The sequence below is a fragment of the Phoca vitulina genome, unplaced genomic scaffold (genome assembly GCF_004348235.1).
Source record: "Phoca vitulina isolate PV1807 unplaced genomic scaffold, GSC_HSeal_1.0 scaffold14, whole genome shotgun sequence".
In the NCBI taxonomy this organism is placed as follows: Eukaryota; Metazoa; Chordata; class Mammalia; order Carnivora; family Phocidae; genus Phoca; species Phoca vitulina.
The window spans coordinates 22,418,486-22,441,394 of record NW_022589717.1 but is presented as its reverse complement, the minus strand read 5'-3'; the positions used below and the strand labels follow the sequence as shown (position 1 = coordinate 22,441,394).

The 22,909-nt window shown below is 44.2% G+C and overlaps 1 protein-coding gene across 2 annotated transcripts; it reads right to left on the bottom strand.

Moving 5' to 3' along the window:
• Positions 1–1,052: 1,052 nt before the first annotated feature.
• REELD1 (reeler domain containing 1) lies at positions 1,053–13,873 on the bottom strand. 2 transcript variants are annotated; one of them, XM_032412945.1, is made up of 7 exons: positions 13,798–13,873; positions 11,998–12,236; positions 8,793–9,015; positions 7,590–7,744; positions 4,256–4,568; positions 3,463–3,526; positions 1,053–2,644 (listed from the first exon to the last, which is right to left on the bottom strand). In XM_032412945.1, exons 2-7 carry the CDS (start codon positions 12,203–12,205, stop codon positions 2,036–2,038), a joined length of 1,572 nt encoding a protein of 523 aa, XP_032268836.1. In that variant the 5' UTR covers positions 12,206–12,236; positions 13,798–13,873; the 3' UTR covers positions 1,053–2,035. The 2 variants fall into 2 exon arrangements, with proteins under 2 accessions (XP_032268836.1, XP_032268837.1); XM_032412946.1 differs by lacking the exon at positions 13,798–13,873 and having other exon boundaries at positions 11,998–13,178.
• Between the last annotated feature and the right edge of the window lie 9,036 nt (positions 13,874–22,909).

The following is a 22,909-nucleotide window of genomic DNA, read 5'->3' as shown; positions in this document are numbered from 1 at the left end:
CCCGGGTGAGCCCCAGCCAGCAGCCGCACCAACTGCCAGCCACGTGAGCAAGTCAGCTTGGATGTTCCAGCCCATTGAGCAGCACATAGAGCAGAAGAACTGCCCAGCTGAGCCCAGGCAGCCCCAAACTGTGAAAGATGACAAACTGAGTTGGGCATAGTTTATTTCACAGACAATTGTGAAACAATTTTTTATTGCTGGCCAGAGGATGATGGCCAGAGGAGAGCTCTCCACTGGCGGGGTTCCTCGTCTACATCTCGGGGAGGATATCCTTGGGGCAGGGGGGATATGTAGAAGGGATATCTCTGGCCACCGGTGGAGTGGAGTACATTCATTTATTTCCACAGTATTCCTAGAACACTTTCAAGTGTGAACACAATTAGCTAGGTCTCCATGTTCCTAATGAGGCTCTTGACTGAAGCCCAGGGGACAGATCTGCCTAGCCCAGAATCCAGGAGGAAACAATCTTGGAATTAGTGCCCTATGAGCTAAAAGAGGCTGGAAAAAACAGCGGGATCTATCTCTTTCCCATACGCCCAGTTTTTTAAAAAATGTTTTTGTTGTTGAATTGAGATGTCATGAATGCCCCCCTCTCTTGGGCAAGTTACTGAACTTATTCTTCATTAAGTTATTGTGAGAGTTAAATGTGAAAATGTATGCAAAGTTCTTAGCACAGTACCTGTGTGATTTAGGTGCTTGATAAATAAACACCCTTTCCAAATTTATAGTGGTTTTTCGTTTCCACATTAAAATGTTTTGTGACTCTGTAACAGGTTTACCTCTGAAAAGGTGGCTAATTTCTATGTGTCATATTAGGTCAGCATATTCTTTTTTTTTTTTTTTTTTTTTTTTAAAGATTTTATTTATTTATTTGACAGAGAGAGCCACAGCGAGAGAGGGAATACAAGCAGGGGGAATGGGAGAGGGAGAAGCAGGCCTCCCGCGGAGCAGGGAGCCCGATGCGGGGCTCGATCCCAGGACCTTGGGATCATGACCTGAGCCGAAGGCAGACGCTTAACGACTGAGCCACCCAGGCGCCCCAGGTCAGCATATTCAAAAGCTATATTCAAACCTGTTGCCTTGGCCCTACATAACGTCTATGGGACACTTGGCTAAATCAAAGTGATCTTCATAAATCACAAGAGCAGAAAGATGGTCTTTGTCCATGATGCTGTCTTCCTTTTCTCCCTAAAAAGATGAGTAGAGGCTCTTCTTCAAACTGTGTGGTATCATCATTTTTTCCAGCCTGACCTTTGGCAAAAGGCAATATGTTTGCTGGCTGTTAGGTTACATAAGCTTCCCATCAAGTGTAAATGGATGGGAGGTCTCAGATCCATTTGCACCTGATGAAGAGGCTTGCTTACCCCACTCTGGTGTTTATGCGCCACGCACACGGTTCCCCACAGATGTGTTCAATCAAGCTCTCTAAAACTCTCCTCGCTTCAGATCAATTTCTGAGGCAGATTTGCCAGGCTTCTGAGTTTCCAAGAAGACTGAATACCCTTGCACTCACCTAATCAACTGAAGCAGAGCCAGTTTGGAAGGCTAGTTTTGAAAATGAAACTTCTTCTGGGGTGGTTTGGAGAGGTAAAGTGAGGGCTGCAGTTCTGTTTCTTGTAAGAGACACAACCCCAACATAACTTTTTTTCAAAGGATAAGGCTGACATACTGAGGAGGGACAGAATTTCTATTTCTGCAGGTTCCTTAAGGCAACAGAGGAAGCTCGGTGGCCACAGGAGTCTAGTTAATGAGCAAGTTATACAATATTCATTGTGTTGAGTTTAACTCTTCAAACAGAACGTCTAATTGTGAATAGAAAAAAAAGCAGCTAAATTACAGATGTTAAGACAACAAAGGTTGGGAAGAACTCCCTCTGTTGATAAAACTGTCCTTTCGCAGCTGCCTCGACTAACTGCTCACTGACGGGGGCCACCGCGAGTCCCTGTCCTCATCAGCTATTCTCATTAGCTCTGTTCTGGCTGAGAAACTGCAGGGTCTGAGGAGGGCTACTCGGAGGCCTAGGACGACGGTCTGCTCAGAGGACTGTTTTCTCGTTACCCACAGAGGAAGGGGTCCAGTTGTATTCTGCTTCAACCAAAACAAAACTGTTCTCCCCAATCTTCCTGACACGGACTGTCTCACCACCATCGCTCCTGGCAACAGCATCCCCAGCAGGCTCACTGAAGGACACTTCTGTCCACTTGTGGCAATACTGGGTGTGTAGACAGCGAAGGCAGGCAGCCAGGGCCATGCCCAAGGTGGCGGAAAGACAAAGCAGGATTCCCAGCTGGGGAGCCCTGAGCTGGATCCCTGAAGGGGCACTGGCTCCCTGTTGCCCAACCTCAGGCCTTGGGTTGGTCTTCCTGGGGTATCCCACTCTGCCCCCTCCATGTTCCTCAAGCACTCTGGCCTCCTTGCGCTTTGACTGAGGTGAGAAGCTGGCAGAAGGCCTCGATGCTTCTGATTGCCCGCCAGCAGCAGGTGACCCGGAAGTGGCAGAGGTGTGGAAGACAGGGGTTGGGGTGGCTGCCCCAGCCCCATTCCCAGTGAGTGCTTCAGACGACCAGAGGTGCCGAGGATAGGTAAGATGGGCAGTGGACAGAGGAGGCCTCATCATGGTCCTATTAGAGGACTCCATTTTGTCCTAGAAAAGCAAAGGGGGAAAAAAAAAGTCAAAGGACCTGGTCTTCTTCCAAGCTACCACTGAACTTTACACTTAACCTGTGTTTCTTAAAGAATCCCAGGCAGCAGCTGAAAACCCAGCCTTGTGCCTGCTCCTGCTCCTGCTCCTGCTCAGAGTAAAATGCCCAAGTAGATAGATATGCCCTTGTGATTGATGGGGATGAGGTGGCTAATGGAAACCCCACAAAGAGAGCATGGAGGCCAGTTACAAGAATAAACCTAAGGTCCTTTAAGAGGCTTCCAGACCAAGATGCATGATTATCATCTCCAAGGGCAGAAAGCTTTGAGTGTCTTTTTATGCTAGGACCCATACAAGAGGGCATTTAATCTCACTGTAGGTTCCAATAAATTTGAGTAAGAATATTATACCATGTTTTATTTTGTGTTCCTTTTAAGACTTCAAAGGAATTGTAAATCAGTGGGCATGTATATTTTATATTGCCCATTGATCTAACCTCTGGAACCATACATGGTGTTTTGGGGCCAATGTTATAAAGAGGGGTAGAGAGGTGGGGAGACAGGAATTATTGACTGAGGCTAAGTGGGAAAACAAATCACTAAAACTATCAATTTCTACAATTGTCAATAACTTCAGAGACACTGTGTATAACAGAAAGGCTGGTATTGATTGGTAAAAAGATGCTGCGTGTATATTATACCCTTGCCTCCTGCTCTCAAATTTTGGTTACTAGACTAATAGCTCTGCTTCCCCAGCCTGGAACTTCCCACATTGGGATCAAAATACCAACCCCATCACCCACGTACAACCAGGGTTCTTACCTGTTCATGCCTATCTGAGGATAGGCAAGTTTCCAATGAATCAAAGTTTGGATCATCCTGAGTCCTAAAGGGAAGGATAGAAGGGCGAAGAGAAGACTAAGTATACAGATCAAAAAGCAACATTTCCTACCATTGCTGTGTATACTGACAAAAGCAGATTTCCTTGGAAAGGAGTTTAGGGTTTGGAGTTAGGAGCTGAAGGGAAAAGGGAAAGAGGGTGGGGAAGAGGCAAGTGAGGATAGCAACAAAGCCTCACTGAATGTTTTTCTTTATTTTATATAAAATATGTATTTATATATTATAAACTTACACATCTCTTCTATAAAACATTTTTTTTTTTAAGATTTTTATTTATTTGACAGAGAGAGACACAGCGAGAGAGGGAACACAAGCAGGGGGAGTGGGAGAGGGAGAAGCAGGCTCTCCGCTGAGCAGAGAGCCCGATGTGGGGCTCGATCTCAGGACCCTGAGATCACAACCTGAGCCGAAGGCAGATGCTTAACGACTGAGCCACCCAGGCGCCCCTCTATAAAACATATATTTATATCTGATTTTATTTATATCAGCATATCAGAGATCTCACCCTATCCAAGAAAGTACAGTTTCCCCAGGTGATTTTCATACCCAGCCCTTTTGGCCAGTAGCCCTTCTACAATCAGGGTTTCTTGTGCACTTAAGAATAAATATGGTGAGATCATTTGCTGTTAGATGCCAAGAAGTTTAGATTCCCTCAGCACCCCAGGGTTTGGCTTATCCCACCACCATACTGAATGGTCTACCCCTGACCCATTACCTGAGGTGGGTTCTAGGGCTGGAAGCAATGCCCTCTGGGAAGAATCTCCTGAGAGCCATGAATCTCTCCAGCCCACGGATATCCAGGGATGGTTCTAGGATTGGGTTGCTGTCCCCTCTGGGTTGCTGGCCATTGCTGACTGCAGTAGCCATGTGTGAAGATGATTGGAACAGAGTCTCTGCATCCCCAGAAAACTCTGTCACCCAAAAACTTGCAGGAAAAGAATCTAAGCTGTTCTCCTCTGCAGCTCCAGTTGGGGCAACAGCAAAGATGTTCGCACGCTGCTGGGGAAGAGCGCTGGGGGGACTGGGAGCTAAACGGAGATCCAAAGACACCACAAAAGAGAGTGAGAGCATTTTCCTTGTATTGATTAGCACAAACAACTATGGTAATGGGGTAAATATTAGAGACTTTAATGTGCCTTTAGGACAAACCATTAAGTTTGGGTTACTCAAAAGTATCAACAAAAAGTTGATCTGCCCAGTAAAATAAGCCCCTGACCAAGTGGCAAAGGACTCGATTTCTAACACCTTTGTAAATAGTAAGTCTCTGACCCTCTGGACTTGTGCATTCTTAACAGTCACCACTCAGGGGAGTTTAGAAACCCCTGTGACCACTATGTTTTTTTTCTTACCTCTGCCAAAAACTGCTTCTAGCTAGAAAAACAAAACAAAACAAAATAAAATCAGAATCCCACAAATCAAAGATTTTTGAAAGTCTTAGATCTTTCCTGCCATATTATTAACAGTAAAAGTCTCCCTGGTGATGATAATGACTTGAGCCTCTGCCATGGGCAGAGTCAAGATCACTGCCCTCCACTGCCCTCCACCATCTCATTTTCCATCCGTGACTGGCCAACATGACAGCCCAGAACTTTAGAAATAGAAATCAGAAACAGCGCAGCAAATAAGCAAGCACCAGTTTTGGAGTCAGATGATTGTTTGGGTTCAACTCTCCATTCCGCTAACTCCTGGTTTGGGGCAAGTCCTCCCAGAGCATCAGTTTCTTCTTTTCCAAAATGGGACCAATAATGGTTGCTACAGCCTAGAGCTGCTGAAGGGTGAGATAAAATCACTGATGTAGAAGCATGGAGCACAGCGGCTGGCACAGGTGTACATGCAATGAGGATTTACCATGATAACCTTAGGATGACAATGATGGTGTTTGCAGAAAAACACATTAGTGGAGGTTTCTCTGACCAGGGATCTAACTGGATTGGAATGCATTTCTTTTTCTTTTAGTGCCACTCTTCTCCAAAGCCTTCGTCACTCAGAAACATTAAGATTGAAGTGAAAAACAAAGAAGCCTAACGTACACACAGAATGTGGCAAAAGCTCAACAGTCTTAAACTCCCGCCCGAACTCAAAATGCATTCGGACATTCCCCGCAGACTCGTTGTATGATGGGCATTTCTGTGAATGCTGGGGATGCAGAAGGGCTGCGTAGTGGCCGTTTGTTGTTCCTGAACTCAAAATCTAGGAGGAGAGACTCTTAGATGCCCAACCTTACAGATGACAGTGTGATGAGAGCTTTAAATCCAGAACTGAGAAGGCAATTACATTTGCCTCCCAAGAAGTATGGGGGAAAGTCTCACAAAGGAGATATTGGAACCTCCCCTGGAAAGATAAATAGATCATCAGGAGGAAAAGCCCACTTTGAGGAAGTGTCAGAAGGCAAAACATGGAGATCACGCCTAATGGGGTTGGGTAGACCCCAACGTGTCTATTGGGAAATAAGTTTGAGAAGTACAATATACTATCTGCCTAATGTGAAAATTCATAATTCATAATTTGCCCACTGCAGTCTTCTTACACTTAAGAAATCTATTTCACTTTGCTAGATGACATCCTCTCCTCCCCTCCCTCCCCCACCCCGCCATCACAATGCATCTGTACACACACACTCCCTTTTTGTTTGAGAAACCCTGGGGTTTGTGCAGAGGAATGGGTAGGAAAACAGGCTGGGCCAGGAGGGCAGGAATGCATACAGCAGCGTCATGAGGAGTTTACCCAGGAGCTGCCCAGACGAGAGTCTGTCACCCCGTGGGGGACAAGGTTCCCAGCAGGGTCCCAAGATAGACTGCAGGGACAACATGATGTCACTTCCTGACACCCCACTTTTAGTCATATTCATATTAAAACAAACATGCTTGGGATTAAAATGCAACATTTGCATGATTAAGAAAATAAAACATGAGACTTGAAACACCATGGGTTTGCAGGGTCTTCTCCAGGCCACACTGTCAGACCCTGAGGTCTTGACTCTGCTTTCAGGAGTAGCTTGGTGGGAAGGTTGGGGGAGTGGTGCTGGGCAGTGGGGAGAAGACAGTTCAGGGCATGGGCAGAGTAGGGAGAGTGGCCCAGGGTAAGCTCTGTGCCTGGGTCTGCTAGACTGAGCCAAGTCGGGCATTAGCATGTTGGCCAAGAGCAAAGCACAGAGTCAAGGAAAGTGGAATTGAAAGGATTAAAGATGGGAGCTTCTGTGCAGGTGGCCTCTATGAGTGCATTCGTTCAGAGCACTTAACTAGAGATCAATAATGGAAATGAGTTCCATATCCCCAGGAATTTTCAGGTGACCACTGTATTCTGTAGCTGTATTCTCACTGTGTTCTCTTATGTTTTGTTGCAGAAGTTCACGGACCAAAGGAGTCTCAGGTTATGTAGTGAACCAGGAAAAACTCCGTTGCCATCAAAACAGCCTCTCATTCCTGATTCCTTTCTCCAACCCAGGCTGCAAAGAGCCATCTACCTACCATGGAAAGTGACAATGAAAGCTGGATGAGTTTTTATATACAAAGAAGAAAAGATCATCTCTTTCTTGTGCTCCGCGTGGAGCTCCAGGGGTCTGAAGAACCCTGCTGAGGCGTTGTGATGATTGGTAAGTGTGGGAGTGGGGGGGGGGGGTTGCTTTTGTTTGGATTTGTGACAGAATCCAACTCTCCACCACAGGGCCCCCCAGTAATTTGTGAGGTTGAAGCAGACAAACAGCAACGGCAAGCATCCCCTCCTGCCCTTGGCCGTGAGCTGCTGCAGCTGGCCAAAGCAGGTGTTTAGTGCTTGTGTTGCAGGAACTGGAACTGGCTTCTAAGGGAACTTCTAAGGGAAAATAACATTTTTCCCAGTGTAAGTATTCAGAAGGCAGTTATAAAAATGTGATTAATTTAGGGGCTCCTGGGTGGCTCAGTCGGCTAGGTGTCTGCCTTCGGCTCAGGTCATGATCCTGGGGTCCTGGGATCGAGTCCCGCATGGGGCTCCCTGCTCGCAGGAAGCCTGCTTCTCCCTCTCCCTCCCATAATGATGCCAACCAGGCTCTTGAGTCCCACAGCAAGCTATACCTGGGGTGGTTCCCTCCCGCCTCCAGCCAGAGGTTGGCATCGGTGAGCCGGGCTGCTTGCCGCCATCAGCGTGGGCTCCGCGGTGTGTCTGTTGAGACACAACAGATGATTCGATCCTCTCCCAGTAAATGAAATATGACTGGACAACTGACAAACTGTGGAAAAAGAAAGCAAAATGATGCGAGGGTTTGGTTTCCCTTAAATAACACCCGAAGAAGAACAAAAGTCTACATGAACAGAAAGCTGAAGAGATGATCGTATTGCCCTTGGGGTGACTCCACTCTCTTTAGAAACCAAAACTCAACTGTGCCAAATAATTAAAACAGGGAAGGATATGTCTAAATTCCCCTCCTAAATAAATACAGTCATTAGAAAACCTCATTTTGATTAAAAGGTATCTTCTTGAACTGTTCAGTCTCAAAAGGTTCTGTCTTCAACTTTATTATTAGCCATTGCTGGTATATTGTTAATTGAATTACTCTGTTAATTGAAAATTTCATAATTCTGTTGTACAATTGTACAGCTCTGTTGTAATTGTAGATTCCATTGAAAATTAGAGATAAATTGTTGGTACTCTAACTGGTATTTTGAGTACTTAATGGCTTTCTTTAGTAAAAATCCCTTTCACAAACATTATCTCATTTATCCTCCCCCAATTTCACTGAGGTAGGGATTATCAGCTAGAATCATTTTTCCCAGTTTAAATATTCAGAAGGCAGTTATAAAAATGTGATTAATTTAGGGGTTCCTGGGTGGCTCAGTTGGTTAAGTCATCAGCCATCTGATAGACCACAAGCCAAGGCACAGAGACCTCAGGGGCTTTCACTGGGCCCAAGAAGGTGTCTACTTTTCTGTCTGCCTCAGCCTCTGTCTTTCTCAGTTTTCCCTACTCTCCCACGGTCCTTCTTTTTCCTCTGGTCAGAATTTCCTGGAGAGGTTGGTCAAGATGCATCTGTGCCCAGAGAGGAGGGGAAATCATGTACCCCTGAACTGTGGATAATGACAAAGAGGGGAGCTGGGGGCAACTTCTTTTTTGGTTACCCTCTTCATAGACTGTCTAGTTGGGGCAGTCCTCGTGACTCTGTCTTTGTCATGAGGTGGCTGGAGGTAGGGGCTGAAGCATGCAGGAAGGGGGTGGAGAAGCTCCTTCTCTTCAGAGTATAAGGCTCCATTACCAGGAAGCAGCACTGCCCTGGCTCTTACAGGAATGTGATGTTCCCCACAGGTTGAGCAGGGGCCTTCCACTCGAAGGACAGGTTTCTCTTCCGGGACTTGTCAGAGTGGGTGACTGTGTCAGCCTCTTGAAAACAAGCCACTGCTTTGGAATGAGGAGGAATGAAAACAAAAGTGCCAGCTATTTGATGATCAGACACTCTTCGAGCCTGAAGTAGAAATCCCATGAAATCTCGAATGCTCCTCACGGTCACTGCAACAGAAAACATCCATTCGAGGTGAGTCCTCTTGATGTGGTTCCATTTGGTGATTTTATATGGGTATTTTCAAAACTAAAAGCTTAGACAAGTACCCAGAAAGTAAAAAATTAATTAGGGGAAAAAAATAGTTGAAGTGCTATTTCACACCCAAAGTAAATTCCATTTAGAGCAAAGTCATGTCAAAATGAAATACAAAAAAAAAAAAAAAAACTAGGAAAAACATGGTTTTTAAAAAATATGGTAGTTCAGAATGCCTTTCTAAGAAAAACCCAATTGCCTAAAGGAAAGGATGATTTAAAAATATTGTGAATATAGAAGAAATCCAAAGACAAATTATAAACCGAGAAAAATATTTGTAAAGATACAAAACAGACAAATACACAAAGAGTAATGGTGAATCAATAAAAAGGTGACCAACCCAAAATTATCAAAGGACACAAACAGAAAATAAAATAAGGTCAATCATGATTTATTAAGGAGGGCACTTGCGATTAGCACTGAGTGTTATATGTAAGTGATGAATCACTAAATTCTACACCTGAAAGCAATTTTACCATATGTTAACTAACTAGAGTTTAAATAAAAACTTGAAATTAAAAAATCATGATTTAAAAAACAAGTATGAGACAGTATACCTATCATATTAACAAATTTTAAAATGTGAAATTATAACCAGTATTGATAGCCCTGTGGAAAAACTAGGACACTCATTCACTAGTGCTAGAACTATAAGCCATGCAACTCTTCGAGGGGTTAACCTAATAATATTTTCCATATTTAAAATGCAGTTACTTCTAATACATGCTACAACATGGAAGGACCTAGAAAACATTACAGTAAGTGAAATTAGCTGAATATAAAATGACATATTGCACAATTCCACTTACATGAGATACCTAGAGCAGGTAAGTTATCATAAAGACAGAAAGATTATAGAGATTACCAGGGTCTGGGAGGAGAGAGGGATGGAGATTATTATTTAATGGGTACAGAGCTTCTGCTTGAGATAAAGAAAAAGTTCTGGAAATGGATAATGGTGATGGGGTACCACATTGTGAATGTACTTAATGTCACTGAATTGTCAATTAGAATGGCAAATTTTATGTTATATATATATATATATATATATATATATACATATATATTTTTTTTTTTTTTTTTTTTTTTTTTTAAATACACACCAAAAAAGCCCAGAAATGCAGTTTCCCTTTGATCTAGCAATTTCACTTGCAGGAATTTTTCTTACAGACATAAATAATATGGCAAACTCATTTGTAATTAAATGAGTAGCTAAAACCAGGGTCATAACTTTATAGGCTTGCTAAATGCAGCTTAGTGTCTGTGATCATTTTATTTTCCATGCATTTGAACTTTCATTAATAAGCATTTGTACAAGTATTTAGTTATTATTTCAAACTGGGCATTGTGCTAGGCATTGAGCATACATCCATGAACAGGATAACATGGTCCTTACCTTCAAGGAGCTCACAAATTAGTGATATCCCAGAAAAGAAAAGAAAACTGTGTAATCCCAGCACAATAAAGTAGTAACTGACCCTCACTGAATCCAGGAAGGGCTCCCTCCAGCTCTTTATTATGTATGTTGTCTTTGTTCCAATCACAATCCAATTATGCTTCCTTCAGGTTTTTTATTCGAATTCGGGTGTCACAATATTTTGGGTCATTTTTACAGCTTTTTCTCCCAAATACAGTGCTTTGATTCTTACCATTTTCATTCCCTTAGCCACAGAACACGGGGGTGCTGACATATTGATCCTGTTGTGCCAGGGTGCCTGGGTGCCTACTGTGGTGGTTGGAGCCCCAGAGAAGTTGCCTCCAGCTTTGAGGAGCTCCTTGCATCTGCCCCAGCATGCTCTACACATACTATCATTTCCTCGCTGTATCGTGATGTGACAAAATTTGGGAAGCTCTGTTGGAATAGCCTGAATTTCAGTTTGGGGAGTATATTGCTGTGGGGGCCAATATATACCCACATAGCTTTTCCCCACACTTAACAACAGAACAGAATGATTGGGGAAAATGATACTTACAGAGTAAATTTTATTTGAACTTATCACCTCTAACTGCCATCAAAAGAATTTAGCAAAGTCCAAAGGGGGTCGAGCCAATACCGCTGATGTGGTTGAGTTCATGCATGGCTGCACAGACGCTTTTCGGTCTGTGCTCAGCTACCACCCTTCATACCTAGAGATTTCTTCTCGCTTTTTCTGCTGGGAGCTTGGTCCAAGGTAAGGTAAGCAGGCAGGACTCTAAAATGTGTGTGTGTGTGTGTGTGTGTGTGTGTGTGTGTGTGTGTGTGGTGGGGATGCTCCCCTCCACCCCTAAATGCCCCAGCCCCTCCATCCTCCTGAGAGATGATTCAGAGGCATGTTTCACATGGTTTCTCAGAGGGTCCCCACTGGAATTGAGCCCCAGTTGCCCACAGCAGTGACCTGCCCAATCTCACCCTTCTTATTGGTGTCTCTCTCTTCCCTGTCTCCCTTTCCTCGTCTGTACTTCCTGGAATCACCTCCCAAATAAACTACCTGCCCTCAAGTTCTCTCTCTGCTTTTCCAGGCACCCAAACTAAAATAGCAGGAAATACTCTTCACTCTGCAAATAACTTTAGTTTTAAATAATGAGAAACAAAAGCCTAGTTCATACACACACACACACACACACACACACACAATACATGAAGTTTGTTCAGGATAATTATATTTATATCTTATAAGAAGGACAAATCATTTTTTTATAATAATGCTATTTGTGCCTTCTTGTAAAAATGAATATCAATATACAGATTAGTTATGTGGTTCTCGTGATACAAATATTTCATGCTTATCTTGGGCGAAATAACTGCTTCTTAGGATTAAGTCGAACTTTAACGGAGGAAACTCCTGCTTGGGACAAACACAGCTTGGAATTTGTCAGGAGGGCCCAGGGGGGTCTTTCAAAGCCTCTCCCATACATACCTGGAACTGTGTCACCCGGTGAGTAGGAAGACCTGCCGGTGTGAATGGTGATGTGGTGGGTCTGTGGGTCCTGAGGCTGGGCTTGAATGTGCTTGGGCTGCATATCCTCACAGGCCCCTGAGCCAGCACCATGGGAAAAGGCAGCTGAGCAGGAAGCCAGGCAGAGGGCCGCACAAGACCAGCCTCCGAGGGCGGCCGAGACCCACATCCTGCCCTTTTCAACAGCTTCAATCCAGATGCTGTTTAAGAAAACGATATGACGTCCTTTTGAATGTGACTGATCTGAATATACAATGCCTTTAAACCTGAGATACTGCTAGTGCTGCCTCCCCAGATTGCAAGGGCTCAAGGTCAAGATCAAAAAGATGTTCCAGACTGTAGGAAGTATTTCAATTTCTAAACACTTTAAAAACAAAACAAAACAAAACAAAAAACCTCTCATCTTATAATTCTCTCGTAAGACCAGACTGCTTCTTTTTAAAGAGGATTTAATTAAGTCAAAGAAATAAGACCAGAAAATATTTGTATCCTGATGTGACTCTTTACAAGCTGTCTGATATCCAAGGGCTGTGTGAGCGATAATACATTATTGGTGAAGTGAGACACCCAGTATTCCAATATGGGCAGGCAGCAAGGCATATGGTGGCTTGGCTTAATGTCTTATTGCTACAATTGCAAAGTAGAGAGTTGAATGATACAAAATTTCTGCCAACTATGAATTAAATACTTAGAAGCAATTGTTAAATTTGCAACACTTTGGTATTTTCTTGTCCTTCTTCTTACTGACTTGTTTAGTTACTTCACTACTTTTTCACAGAGAAGATGAGCAGAGAAAGTTACACCCAAGCCCATCCACTGTGCACCTTGTTAAATTTACTGGTGGGGGGGCGGGGCTCAGGAATAGAATAAAATGATTGGATAAAATAACATTTAGAGACTAAGTGTCACTTTTGTTTGCTAGCTCTAATGTCACGGACAGAAAGAATGAGAAGTTGACTGTGTAAAAGAAGTTCTCAGAGGAGAATAATGTGAGAGACAGCAAATATGACAGGTGAAAGCCCTCTGAATAAACATTTAGGACTGTTAGGCATTTTAAAAAAGGAGTTGTTCCTTTTCATATTTTTATATACGTGGAATTTTCAAAAGTTCATCCAATATGTTGATCTAAGGAGCAATGCAAGGCAACCACAACCCTCCTCTCTAATAAGCTAGTTTTAAAATGTAAAAATAAAATACTTTGAATGTAGTGAAAGCAGCTATAAAAGCAGTGGCTAAGGAGATAATCCATACAACCAAATAATCCAATGTCATCTACCCCCATCCTGTCTTCACCCACCACCACCCCGCCTCTTACATTGACCAGATACAAGGAGACAGGACGGTGACCTATAACTCCAATCTTTTGGACCTAAGAGTCCTTCAGACAATAACTCTCTGCTAGGTTTGCTTTCCATGAGGCAAAAAAAAAAAGTCAAAAACCTCTCCCCACAAGGGACCATTCCTACAGTTTCCCAGGGACATTCAGAGGTAATGAACAATGAACTGTAAAAACACATTCTAAGTTGAGGGGACCCAGGGCTTTTCCATTTTCTTCCAGAAGGACCACAAGGAAATGTCGTTGGAGCCTTTGTTGATGGCAGAAGTTGGTCTCCTCTCCCCAAATCAGATCAAACACAGACACATACAGGGGGGAGGGGTAAGAGCCACGCCCCACAAATCCCACCCTCCCCTCCTTAAATCTTGAGGTTTCTGCTTTTCCACCAGCCCTAGTCTACCAGAACCAGGAAAACATCCACTTACCTTCAGGCTTGATGGACTGGCTTCCCCCCTCAGAGTTGCAGAGACACATCCTTTAAACAAGTCTTTTGTTCTCTCTTCTGTTTCTCCTCTAATGGGCAGGATAGCAGCTGTTACTGCTAATCCTCAGCACCCACAGGAGCTGTACCTCAAAGTCCAGATCCAGCCTTAATCGCATTGGCTTTCTCTAGGACTGCATGCACATACTCACACATGGTTTCCACACCAACACTGTTCAAGCCTGTGTGAAGAACTAGAGAGAACCGGAACTGGTTTTGCCCATGACTGGCTTTGGAATCCTTCACAAGAGCCAGATGCCTTCATCTTGGTTTCCCTCCCAAGGGGAGAATGACTGAATCAAACAAATCTCAGTGTTCTCTGCTTCTTGAGTCAATGGGAGCTGAAGAAGTCATCCCTGGCTACATGGTGTATGACTCTATTAATATAACATTCTGAAAAAGACAAAAGTATATGAATAGAAACAGGTCAGTGGTTGCCAGAGGCTGGGGTTGTGGGAAGGAGGGACTTCAAAGGGCAGCACGAGGGAATTTGGGGGTGATGCGACTCTTCTGGATCTGTACATTCTTGTTAAGACTCAGACTGCGCATCGAAACCATACATAAATGAAAACTGTATGTAAGTAAGTAGGTAGAATAAACAAAACTGGAGGTGACAGCTATACCCAAGTAGCTATCAGGCAAGTGATCAGTGGGATATCATAAAGGAGAGTAACTCCAGGAGAGCCCCCAAACCTTTATAGAAGTGACATCTGAACTGTACCTGAAACACTGAGCAGAATTTTTATGGCAATAAAGACTGGAGAACATTCTAGAACAAGAGGAAGGTATTGAATACTTTTAACTCCGTGTCCTGACTACTGTCCCAGTAAAGTCTCCCTGTTCAAAGTGTGGTCCGTGGACCAGCAGCATCAACATCACCCAGGAGCTTGTTAGAGGTCAGTGTAGACTCTCAGCCCCCCCCCCCCCCCCCCCCCCCCCCCACCCCCAGAGATCCACGGAGTTCATTTCTGCTTCTTGGAAGTACTGCTCTGGAGAATCTACCCAGATCTCAGCCCTTGGAAGAGCCCCTACATGCCATATGACAACCTCCCATCTCACCTGACGAATTAGTCAGTGATGGCCACTTTACCCGAGATGAGGCGATCCATTGACTGGGCAGCAACCAGTCCGCTACCTTGAGAATCTGGACTTTTCAAGGAACACAGATCATTTGAGCCAAAGGGTTCAGAAAAGCTAGGGTTGGAATAAGGCGACAGAGCAAAAACCCAAACTGAATTTGATTCCTCAGAGTTCTCTGTGGCCCTCTCCTTCTTAGAACTCGTTTGAAGGGCTTTTTGTGCGATTTGCTTGTTTTCAGTTTTCCACCTATGAAACTTGACCTTGGAGTCCTGCACAGAGCCTGACGTGTTTGAGGTGGGCCTGGAGAGGGGGCTTCAAGGGAGGAGGAAAGCAGCCAGACTCCGAAGGGATTTGCATGTCAGAGTGAGGAGGTCGAAGCATATCCAGTGGGAAAGAAAGGGGCTCCCGGGGCTGTTTAAGCAGTGGAACAGCAAGACACGCAGCTGGGATTCCGTGAAGGCAGTTCTGGAAACAGCCGGACAGCCAGGGACAGAGACGAGGCGCTGTGGAGGGGGCTGCTGCATTGCAGGCCAGTAAGAAACGGGGGGGTGAGCAGTGATGGTGGGGGGACCAGAGGGATGGACTCAGGAGATCATCTGGAGGTAGCCTCGGTAGGGTTTGGTGACTCACTGAATGTAGGGTACCCAAGAGAGAATTCTAGCATGGACAGTGTGGGGTGAATCAGAGTGGGGGTGGGGGACTCCAGGGAGAGCAATGGTCTGACTGTTAGGTCTAGTCTCCATTCCAGAAATCTTGATGAAGTGAATGACTTAACAAGGAAAGCACTCGTTTAGAGACTACAGTCTGAGTGCTGTAATGTTTGTTTTAGGGCCAATTTGCTTGGCCTATCATGGCAAGTTTACAGGAGGAAGGGTACCCTACGGCCCCCGGAGGAGGTTGAGCTTCCCTGGCTGAGGACTCCAGGATCCTCCATGCAGAGTGGAATCAAACTGATTAAATCTGGCTCCTCTAAGCCTCAGTCCTACCAGGAACAGGAAATCTTGACCTTCTGTTAAGTAATAAGGGAATCTGGGAGGCCTAGGAAATGAGGGTGAGGGCCTTCCATTGCTATTATCCTAATTTTCTAACCTGATGTGGTCACTTGAAAGCTGTTTGTTCAGACGTTTCCAAGCAAAGAAGGGTTCAAGTCTTCAGCCACTGTGTGGCCTCTCCTCTCTGAGGTCCTGCCACCCCCTCCCCTGGGTGTGGCCACAAGTGGGGCACAGATTCCTGTCGCTATGGGGAGCATGGTTAACCTTTCTCCACTCCCCACCTAGTCTCAGGGCCAAAGTCTCCTTGCTCTCCCTCCCCCTCCCTGGTCACCTGGCATAATCTACCCACCACAGGTGGGGGGTAATGTACCAACACTTTTGCTTTGGCTCTGCAGCCCGAACTCCCCTGATCTGGGGGTTCTGAAAAGCCAACTAGCAGGTTAGAGAGGGTAGAGGGTAGAGCAAACATAAATGGGTCCATAATAATCCTGCCACTCACCATGTAATGCTTCTCCTTGGATACCAGGAGGACGGCTTATCCTAGCCATGGCCCCCATTACCCACCACACCCCCTCCCCAGCCTCCACTGAGCCAGCAGCAGGCCCTGCACCAGTCCCTCCACAGAGCTGACTGTCCCAGAGCAGGCCCCTGACCTCGAGCGAGCCTCTCCGCAGGCAGGGCTGAAGCACAGCCTCTCCTGGGACACAGAACACAGACGGTGTCTCTACACCAGCACTGGCCGATAGAAATATAATGCAAGCCACGGAGGTGGTTTAAATTCTTCTCGTTGGCAGATTTTTAAAAAGTAAAGAAACAAGTGCAACTTATTCTGATAACACATTGATCTAACTCCATATATCGCAAATATTACCATTTCACAGCCAATCACACAAAAAAGTGTTATCGAGGTATTTTGCATTCTTTTTGCACAGGAAGTCTTCGATGCCCAGCATGTATGTTACACTTCCGGCACACCTCAGTCCAGACCAGCCGCATTTCAAGTGCTCAAGGTGCTGAGTTGCTACCATACTGGGCAGTACAGGTTTAAACCAAGGAAGGTAGTTGATCAAAGAGGTCACAAATGTGGGGTCAGGCCATGATGTATCATGTGCAAGATATATAAGAAGAGGCAGCGCGGCTGAGGGGATAAGATAGCAGATACAAATAATAACACATCCAGATGGTCATTGTGTAGTACAGGCATCGGTCTCAGAAACCAGTAGGTTAGATACCTCCTTAATACTCACAACAACACTTCATGAGGTCCCTCTTACTATCATCCCATTTTAGAGATGAGAAAACTGAGTCACGGCATTTACATAACTTGCCAAAGATCACACAACTTTCAGGCTGTGACAAATAGGGTTCCTCACCACAGCTTTGCCACCTGCTACCTCTCTAACCTCATCTACAAACCACAGATAACTCTAATTCTTGTACCTGTATCCCAAAGTTCTTCTCAAGTTTCATTGAGGTCATAAATAATAAGCGGTTAGCCCTTAGCATGGGAAGGGCCCAAAACACAGTTTGTTTGGGGACAGAGAAAGCTTGGCTGAGCTGTAGAGATAACAGAGGCTGAGCAGAGAGGAGAGGCCTCTGTGCCACGTGCCCCTGACAGGTGTTAGAGTGTGACCGTGAGGGAACAGGAGGGGAAGCAAGAACCAAAGCAGGAGGGACACCTGGGTGGCTCAGTCGGTTAAGTGTCTGCCTTCAGCTCAGGTCATGATCCCAGGGTCCTGGGATTGAGTCCCGCATCGGGCTCCTTGCCCGGCAGGGAGCCTGCTTCTCCCTCTGCCTGCCTCTGTGTGTCTCTCTGACAAATGAATAAATAAAATCTTAATTAAAAAAAAAAAAAAAGCAGGAGCAAGAGAAAGAACATTCCAGGCCCCTCTGGCATCCAATCCTGTTCCAAGAAGACCAAGCTGTGTGTCCCCAGAAAGTGAGAAAACACTGTGTTTTTGCTTGAATCTACTCGAGTCATTTCACACTGGCAATTTAGCTGGACTGGAGATATTAACATGACTAAATCGTTACATTAACATCCCATGGCCCTGACTAGAATAGTTACATTAGGAAACACAGGACAAGTCTAGTGGTGGGCTTTATGGTTGTAAATCAGAAGTTTTGTGTCCTTCCGGAAATCACTTAACTTCCCTGGGTCGCCTAAGGTATAACATTAAAGGTTTGAATTAAATAATCCCTTAGATTTCTTCCAGCTTGAGAGTTATACATATTTTTAAGTTTTATTTTAGTCATAAAGGTAGAAGGACGAGCTACTCTGAAAACATCTAGAGATGACGTGGATATGGCACATAATTACGGACTGGCATATAAATATTGTGAGCACTGACACCATCCTGAATCACTACTGGCTTCGGAACCAGCTGGCAAAAAAGTTTTTGCAAATGCCCACTGAGTCCTCCGAAAGGAAGGAGCTCACCATGCCAGTCCCGCCTCTGGGACCTGAACTCTCACAGACACGTGGACATTTTCTTCCTGTTCAGTCTCTAAAAATGGCACATGTGCCTTTGGTGACTCATTGACAACTCTTCCCTTTTTCACGCCTTGGTCATGAATGTCCGTTGAAATTGACTAGTGTTATTGCATAGACATTGGCTATTCTAGTATCCTTATTGTAGTGAGCATTTTAATATTTACCTAGGTAATTTTTTTAAAGCCTATAGATTTCTGGAGTGCTGAGACAATGTGTGTAAGAAAAGAGAAAAATTCTCAGTTGTCTTCAAACTCAACTTTAATTTCCTTAAAAATGGGAAATTGATGGGCATTTCTGTACACTTTGCAAGCTTGGAGACTTTTGCTTCATTCTCCAGGATACAGGGCAATTCTCCCATTTAAAAAAAGGATGATTTAGTGCTCTTTTTCTACCCAATTATCCTCTCCTCCATTCTCCCTGTTAAAGAACAGTACAAAGAGGATGTTAAAACTAATCACTATTTGAATGCTTATTATTTGCAAAGTAATATACCTAAGAGAGTCTGATGATGCAACAAAGTATCAGCAGGATTTCTCCTCTCTAGAAGCTGATGTTTTACTTGGGGTGAGGTAGTAAGATGTAGAAGAAAGAGATCTGAAGTTAGACAGCAAATTAGTTAGTTAGTTAGACAGTTAGTTAGTTAGACAGCAAATTAGTCCTGTGACCTTAGATAAGTTAATTAATGTTGGTGAGCTTCATTTTTCCCATCTGAAAAATGGGGAGGCTATTTATTAGATTCTTCGCAAGAATGTTGTCAAGACTAGATGTGCTAGTGTAGGGATGCACAGCAATAAATGCAAGCTATCATCAGAAAGGAGATAAAGCCAGGCTACCAGGATTTAGAGCAGAGAGGGGTATTTCAACTACAAGCAAGAAAAGATGGTTGATCTTAGGGGTGAGGTTTGGAGAGGGGCAGGGGGTAATAGAAGATTCAAAGTGTCAAGCAGAGCTTGAAGAAAGCCATGAAAGTGGAAGGGGCAGAGGGTGTTTGGGGTGATTATTCAGAAATAAAATAAGGCGCACCTGACATAAGGGTGATGGTGACAGGGCTGTTGATGGCAGTAAATGGAAGTAAAAGGAAGACTCAGTAGGATTTGGAAATTGTAAGGTGGCCAAAGAGAGTTAAAAAAAAAAAAAAAAAAAAGATCGGTATTTAGAAAGCCTGAATGAATAATATAATCTACATCCAAAAGAGGGAAGTTGGTGGCGTTCAATTTTAGATATGCCGACAATGCCCTCAGCACTCATTTATTCCTTCAGCCAGCCTCTAAGTAAATGCCTGCCAAGTGCAGGCCATGTGCTCAGGCCTGGGGATATGAAGATGAGTAACACAGAGTGTCATCTCTCCAGGGTTGACAATGGAGACGAATGCATCAGCAGATAATCACAAAACAATGGGATAAATGATTAGGGGAGAGAGGATTACACGTATTATTACGGCAGTATAGAAAATGAGTATCGGGGGTTTAGAGTTTCCTTCCCCCTTTCAAAACACCCAAACATTCACATCTTGCAACTGGATGCCAAAAATTAGTCTCAAAACTCGGTGTTGAAATAATTCCAGGGATTTCTACATCTATAATGGTCTTGTAGCATCTTTTTAGGATCCTACACCATGTGCACTCTTTATCCTCAGGGGCACTTGGACCTTGTGGTGTTCTCTTCCACATCAGCCTAGCTCTAAATCCCTGGAGGGTTGGAATCATCGTAAAATTGCTTAGCTCCCATGCATAGCACAATACCATGCTCACCATAAGTCATCTGGTAAATAATTTAGCATATCCTTTATTTTAATCATCCTTCTTCCAATTTTTCCAGGGAAGTAGGAATAGCAGCTCCCATTTGTTGAGCTCTTAATGTGTGTCAGAGACACATCTAACACTTGTACAAACTCCTCTAATCCTCACAAGGACCTTATAAGATATGTGCTAATAACCTCCCCACTTTACAGATGAGGAAACTGAGGCATAGAAAGATTTAAATAACCTGCTTGAAGTGACACTGCTAGTAAGTGGAGGAGCTGAGTTGTATACCACGGAGGGGGGTCTGGAGCCTGTGCTCCTAATCCCTGTGCTATCCACCTGCCGTCAGATGTTCAAGAAAACCCGAAGCATATGGAGAGAGTGGCTTGTGCTGGTTCTGGAGAGCAAATGAAGGATGGGGCAAGACTTCAGTTTCCTACTTCTGGCACCAGGGTTTGGAAGGCCACTCTGGGTAAGTAAGAAACCTAGTTAGAGCTCCTCCCTGAAGACCTCGCATTTTAACCCTGTAACCATAGGAGGCAAACCATCTTCAAGGCATGCAAGAAAAAGCCACTGCAGTGGATCTGGACTTCATGGGTCCACCATATTGAACTCTGCCAGGTGTTTTGCCCTCCTTCCAACTAGAGCAGATTTTCTCCAATTAAGGAATGTTTAGAAATTCTAAGGATAGGGGCACTGGGGTGCCTCAGTCGGTTAAGTGTCCAGCTCTTGGTATTGCCTCAGGTTGGAATCTCAGGGTCCTGGGACGGAGCCCAGCATGGCGCCCCCTGCTCAGCGAGGGGACCTCTCTCTCTCCTCTCTCTCCCTCCCTCCTCCCCCACTCATGGGTATGTACGTGTGTGTGTGTCTTTTCTCTCTCTCTCTCTCTTGCTCACTCTAAAATAAATAAATAAATAAAATCTTTAAAAAAATTTTAAGGATATATTTTTCCCCTTTCCCTCTCTCTTTTTTAAAATAAATAACATTAAAAAAATAAAATAAAATCAAGAGCATAGCATTCTGTCTCAGTACCTAAACACTGTCTTCCATTTTGTCACTCCCCACAATGCCCTTTCATGTCCCATCATGGAAGTAGTCACAACGAACAGAGCTTATTCTCCTTTATAGAAGCCACCCAAACCTCCTATCATTTCTGCACCAAAAAAAACCCCAAATCATTTGGTTAGCCCCAACTACACCCCCTCTTGTCGATGGAGACACCAAAATCTTCGAATGTGAAAGCCTTCATCAAAATTTTTATTTTTTTCCAACTTTTTAGATATTTTTCAAGGCAGCTACAAAGACCAAACTCCAAAAATGATTCTCCGGCTCACTTTTACAGACCAGGTCTGCAGGACAAATTCCTGTCTTGCTTTATGACCCTCACGTCCCGAGCTGGCTCTGCGTCCCCCCCACAACCACCTGTAGTTCTGTCCCATTCTGTTACCACAGCTCTTTGTTCTCCTAAACAGACGCCTGAAACTGACAGGCCTCATTCACTGGCTTCCTGGTAAGCAGCCACAGAAGTCAGCCTCTCAGCCGCTCAATACCACACCCCAACTTACTACCTGGGATCTGAGCTGGCACTTGTGAGAGCAATCTGCCCCACGTCATTACCGAGTTACTGAGGTCCTCTGCACATGCTTCCAACATGTGAGGGTGGCCCCCATCTTCATGAGTTTGAGGCATCTCAGAGAAAGGTACTCTTGCCTCCAACCATAGGGCGGTGTAGGAAAAGCAGGACAGAGGAATAGCAGACTTCCCAATTCCTAGACCAGTGCTTCATTCTTCCTTCACATAAAAATGCTGTGGTGAAGTGAGCAAAATCCACATGACAACAACAGCACCCTTAAAAGTTTAAGGAGGTGTGCCTGGGTGGCCCAGTGGGTTAAGCATCTGACTCTTGATTTCAGCTTGGGTTGTGATCTCAAGGTTGTGAGATTGAGCCCAGCATTGGGCTCCGAGCTGGGTGTGAAACCTGCTTAAGAGTCTCTTTCTCCCTCTCCCTCTGCCCCTCCCCCACCACTGGTGCTCTATCTTTGAAAAAAAAATTTTAATAAAAAAAAATTTAAGGAAAGGTCTACTGTAGGCCAAGCCACCACTTCAACTCCACTGTGTCACTCAACTTCAGGCCGTTGTATTTGCCTACCTCATGATTTGGAGGAATAGCGGTATTTTTGTTAGCATCACTGTTATTCCTGCCACAAAAGCTTCTGTATTTCCCTCCCAAAGCCAGATTCACACGTGTATTACTGAGGGACCTATAGTTAATTAGAAAATATTAATTATTTGAACACAGTTTAAAGTTAAACAAAATTCAAATATGGCAGTCCCTTAATATGTTTTGCTTTTCTATGTCATGTGTATAGAAATAACACAATTTGAAATACACAAGATACAGAACAGTCCTGTGTAGGATTTATTCTATGTAGCCCAATTCTTTAAAATTACATATACCGTATAATGTAAACACGTCATTTTAAAAAAGCTTTTCCCACAATTATTATTTTACTTCTATGGATTTTTGACTGTTTTGGACCCACTCAAAATGCATGATTGGCTCAGACTCTGAGCTTCCTAGCAACTAAGTAAAAAAGGTAAATATAATCAGTTGCCTGTTTCTTCTTTACTTTATAGACCATAGGGAGAAAAAAATGGGCTAAAATAATACCAGAACAAGAAGAAGAATTGTAAACTGGCTGAATGACTTCCCCTAAAGGACACTCATTGTCCCCTCCATCATGTCAC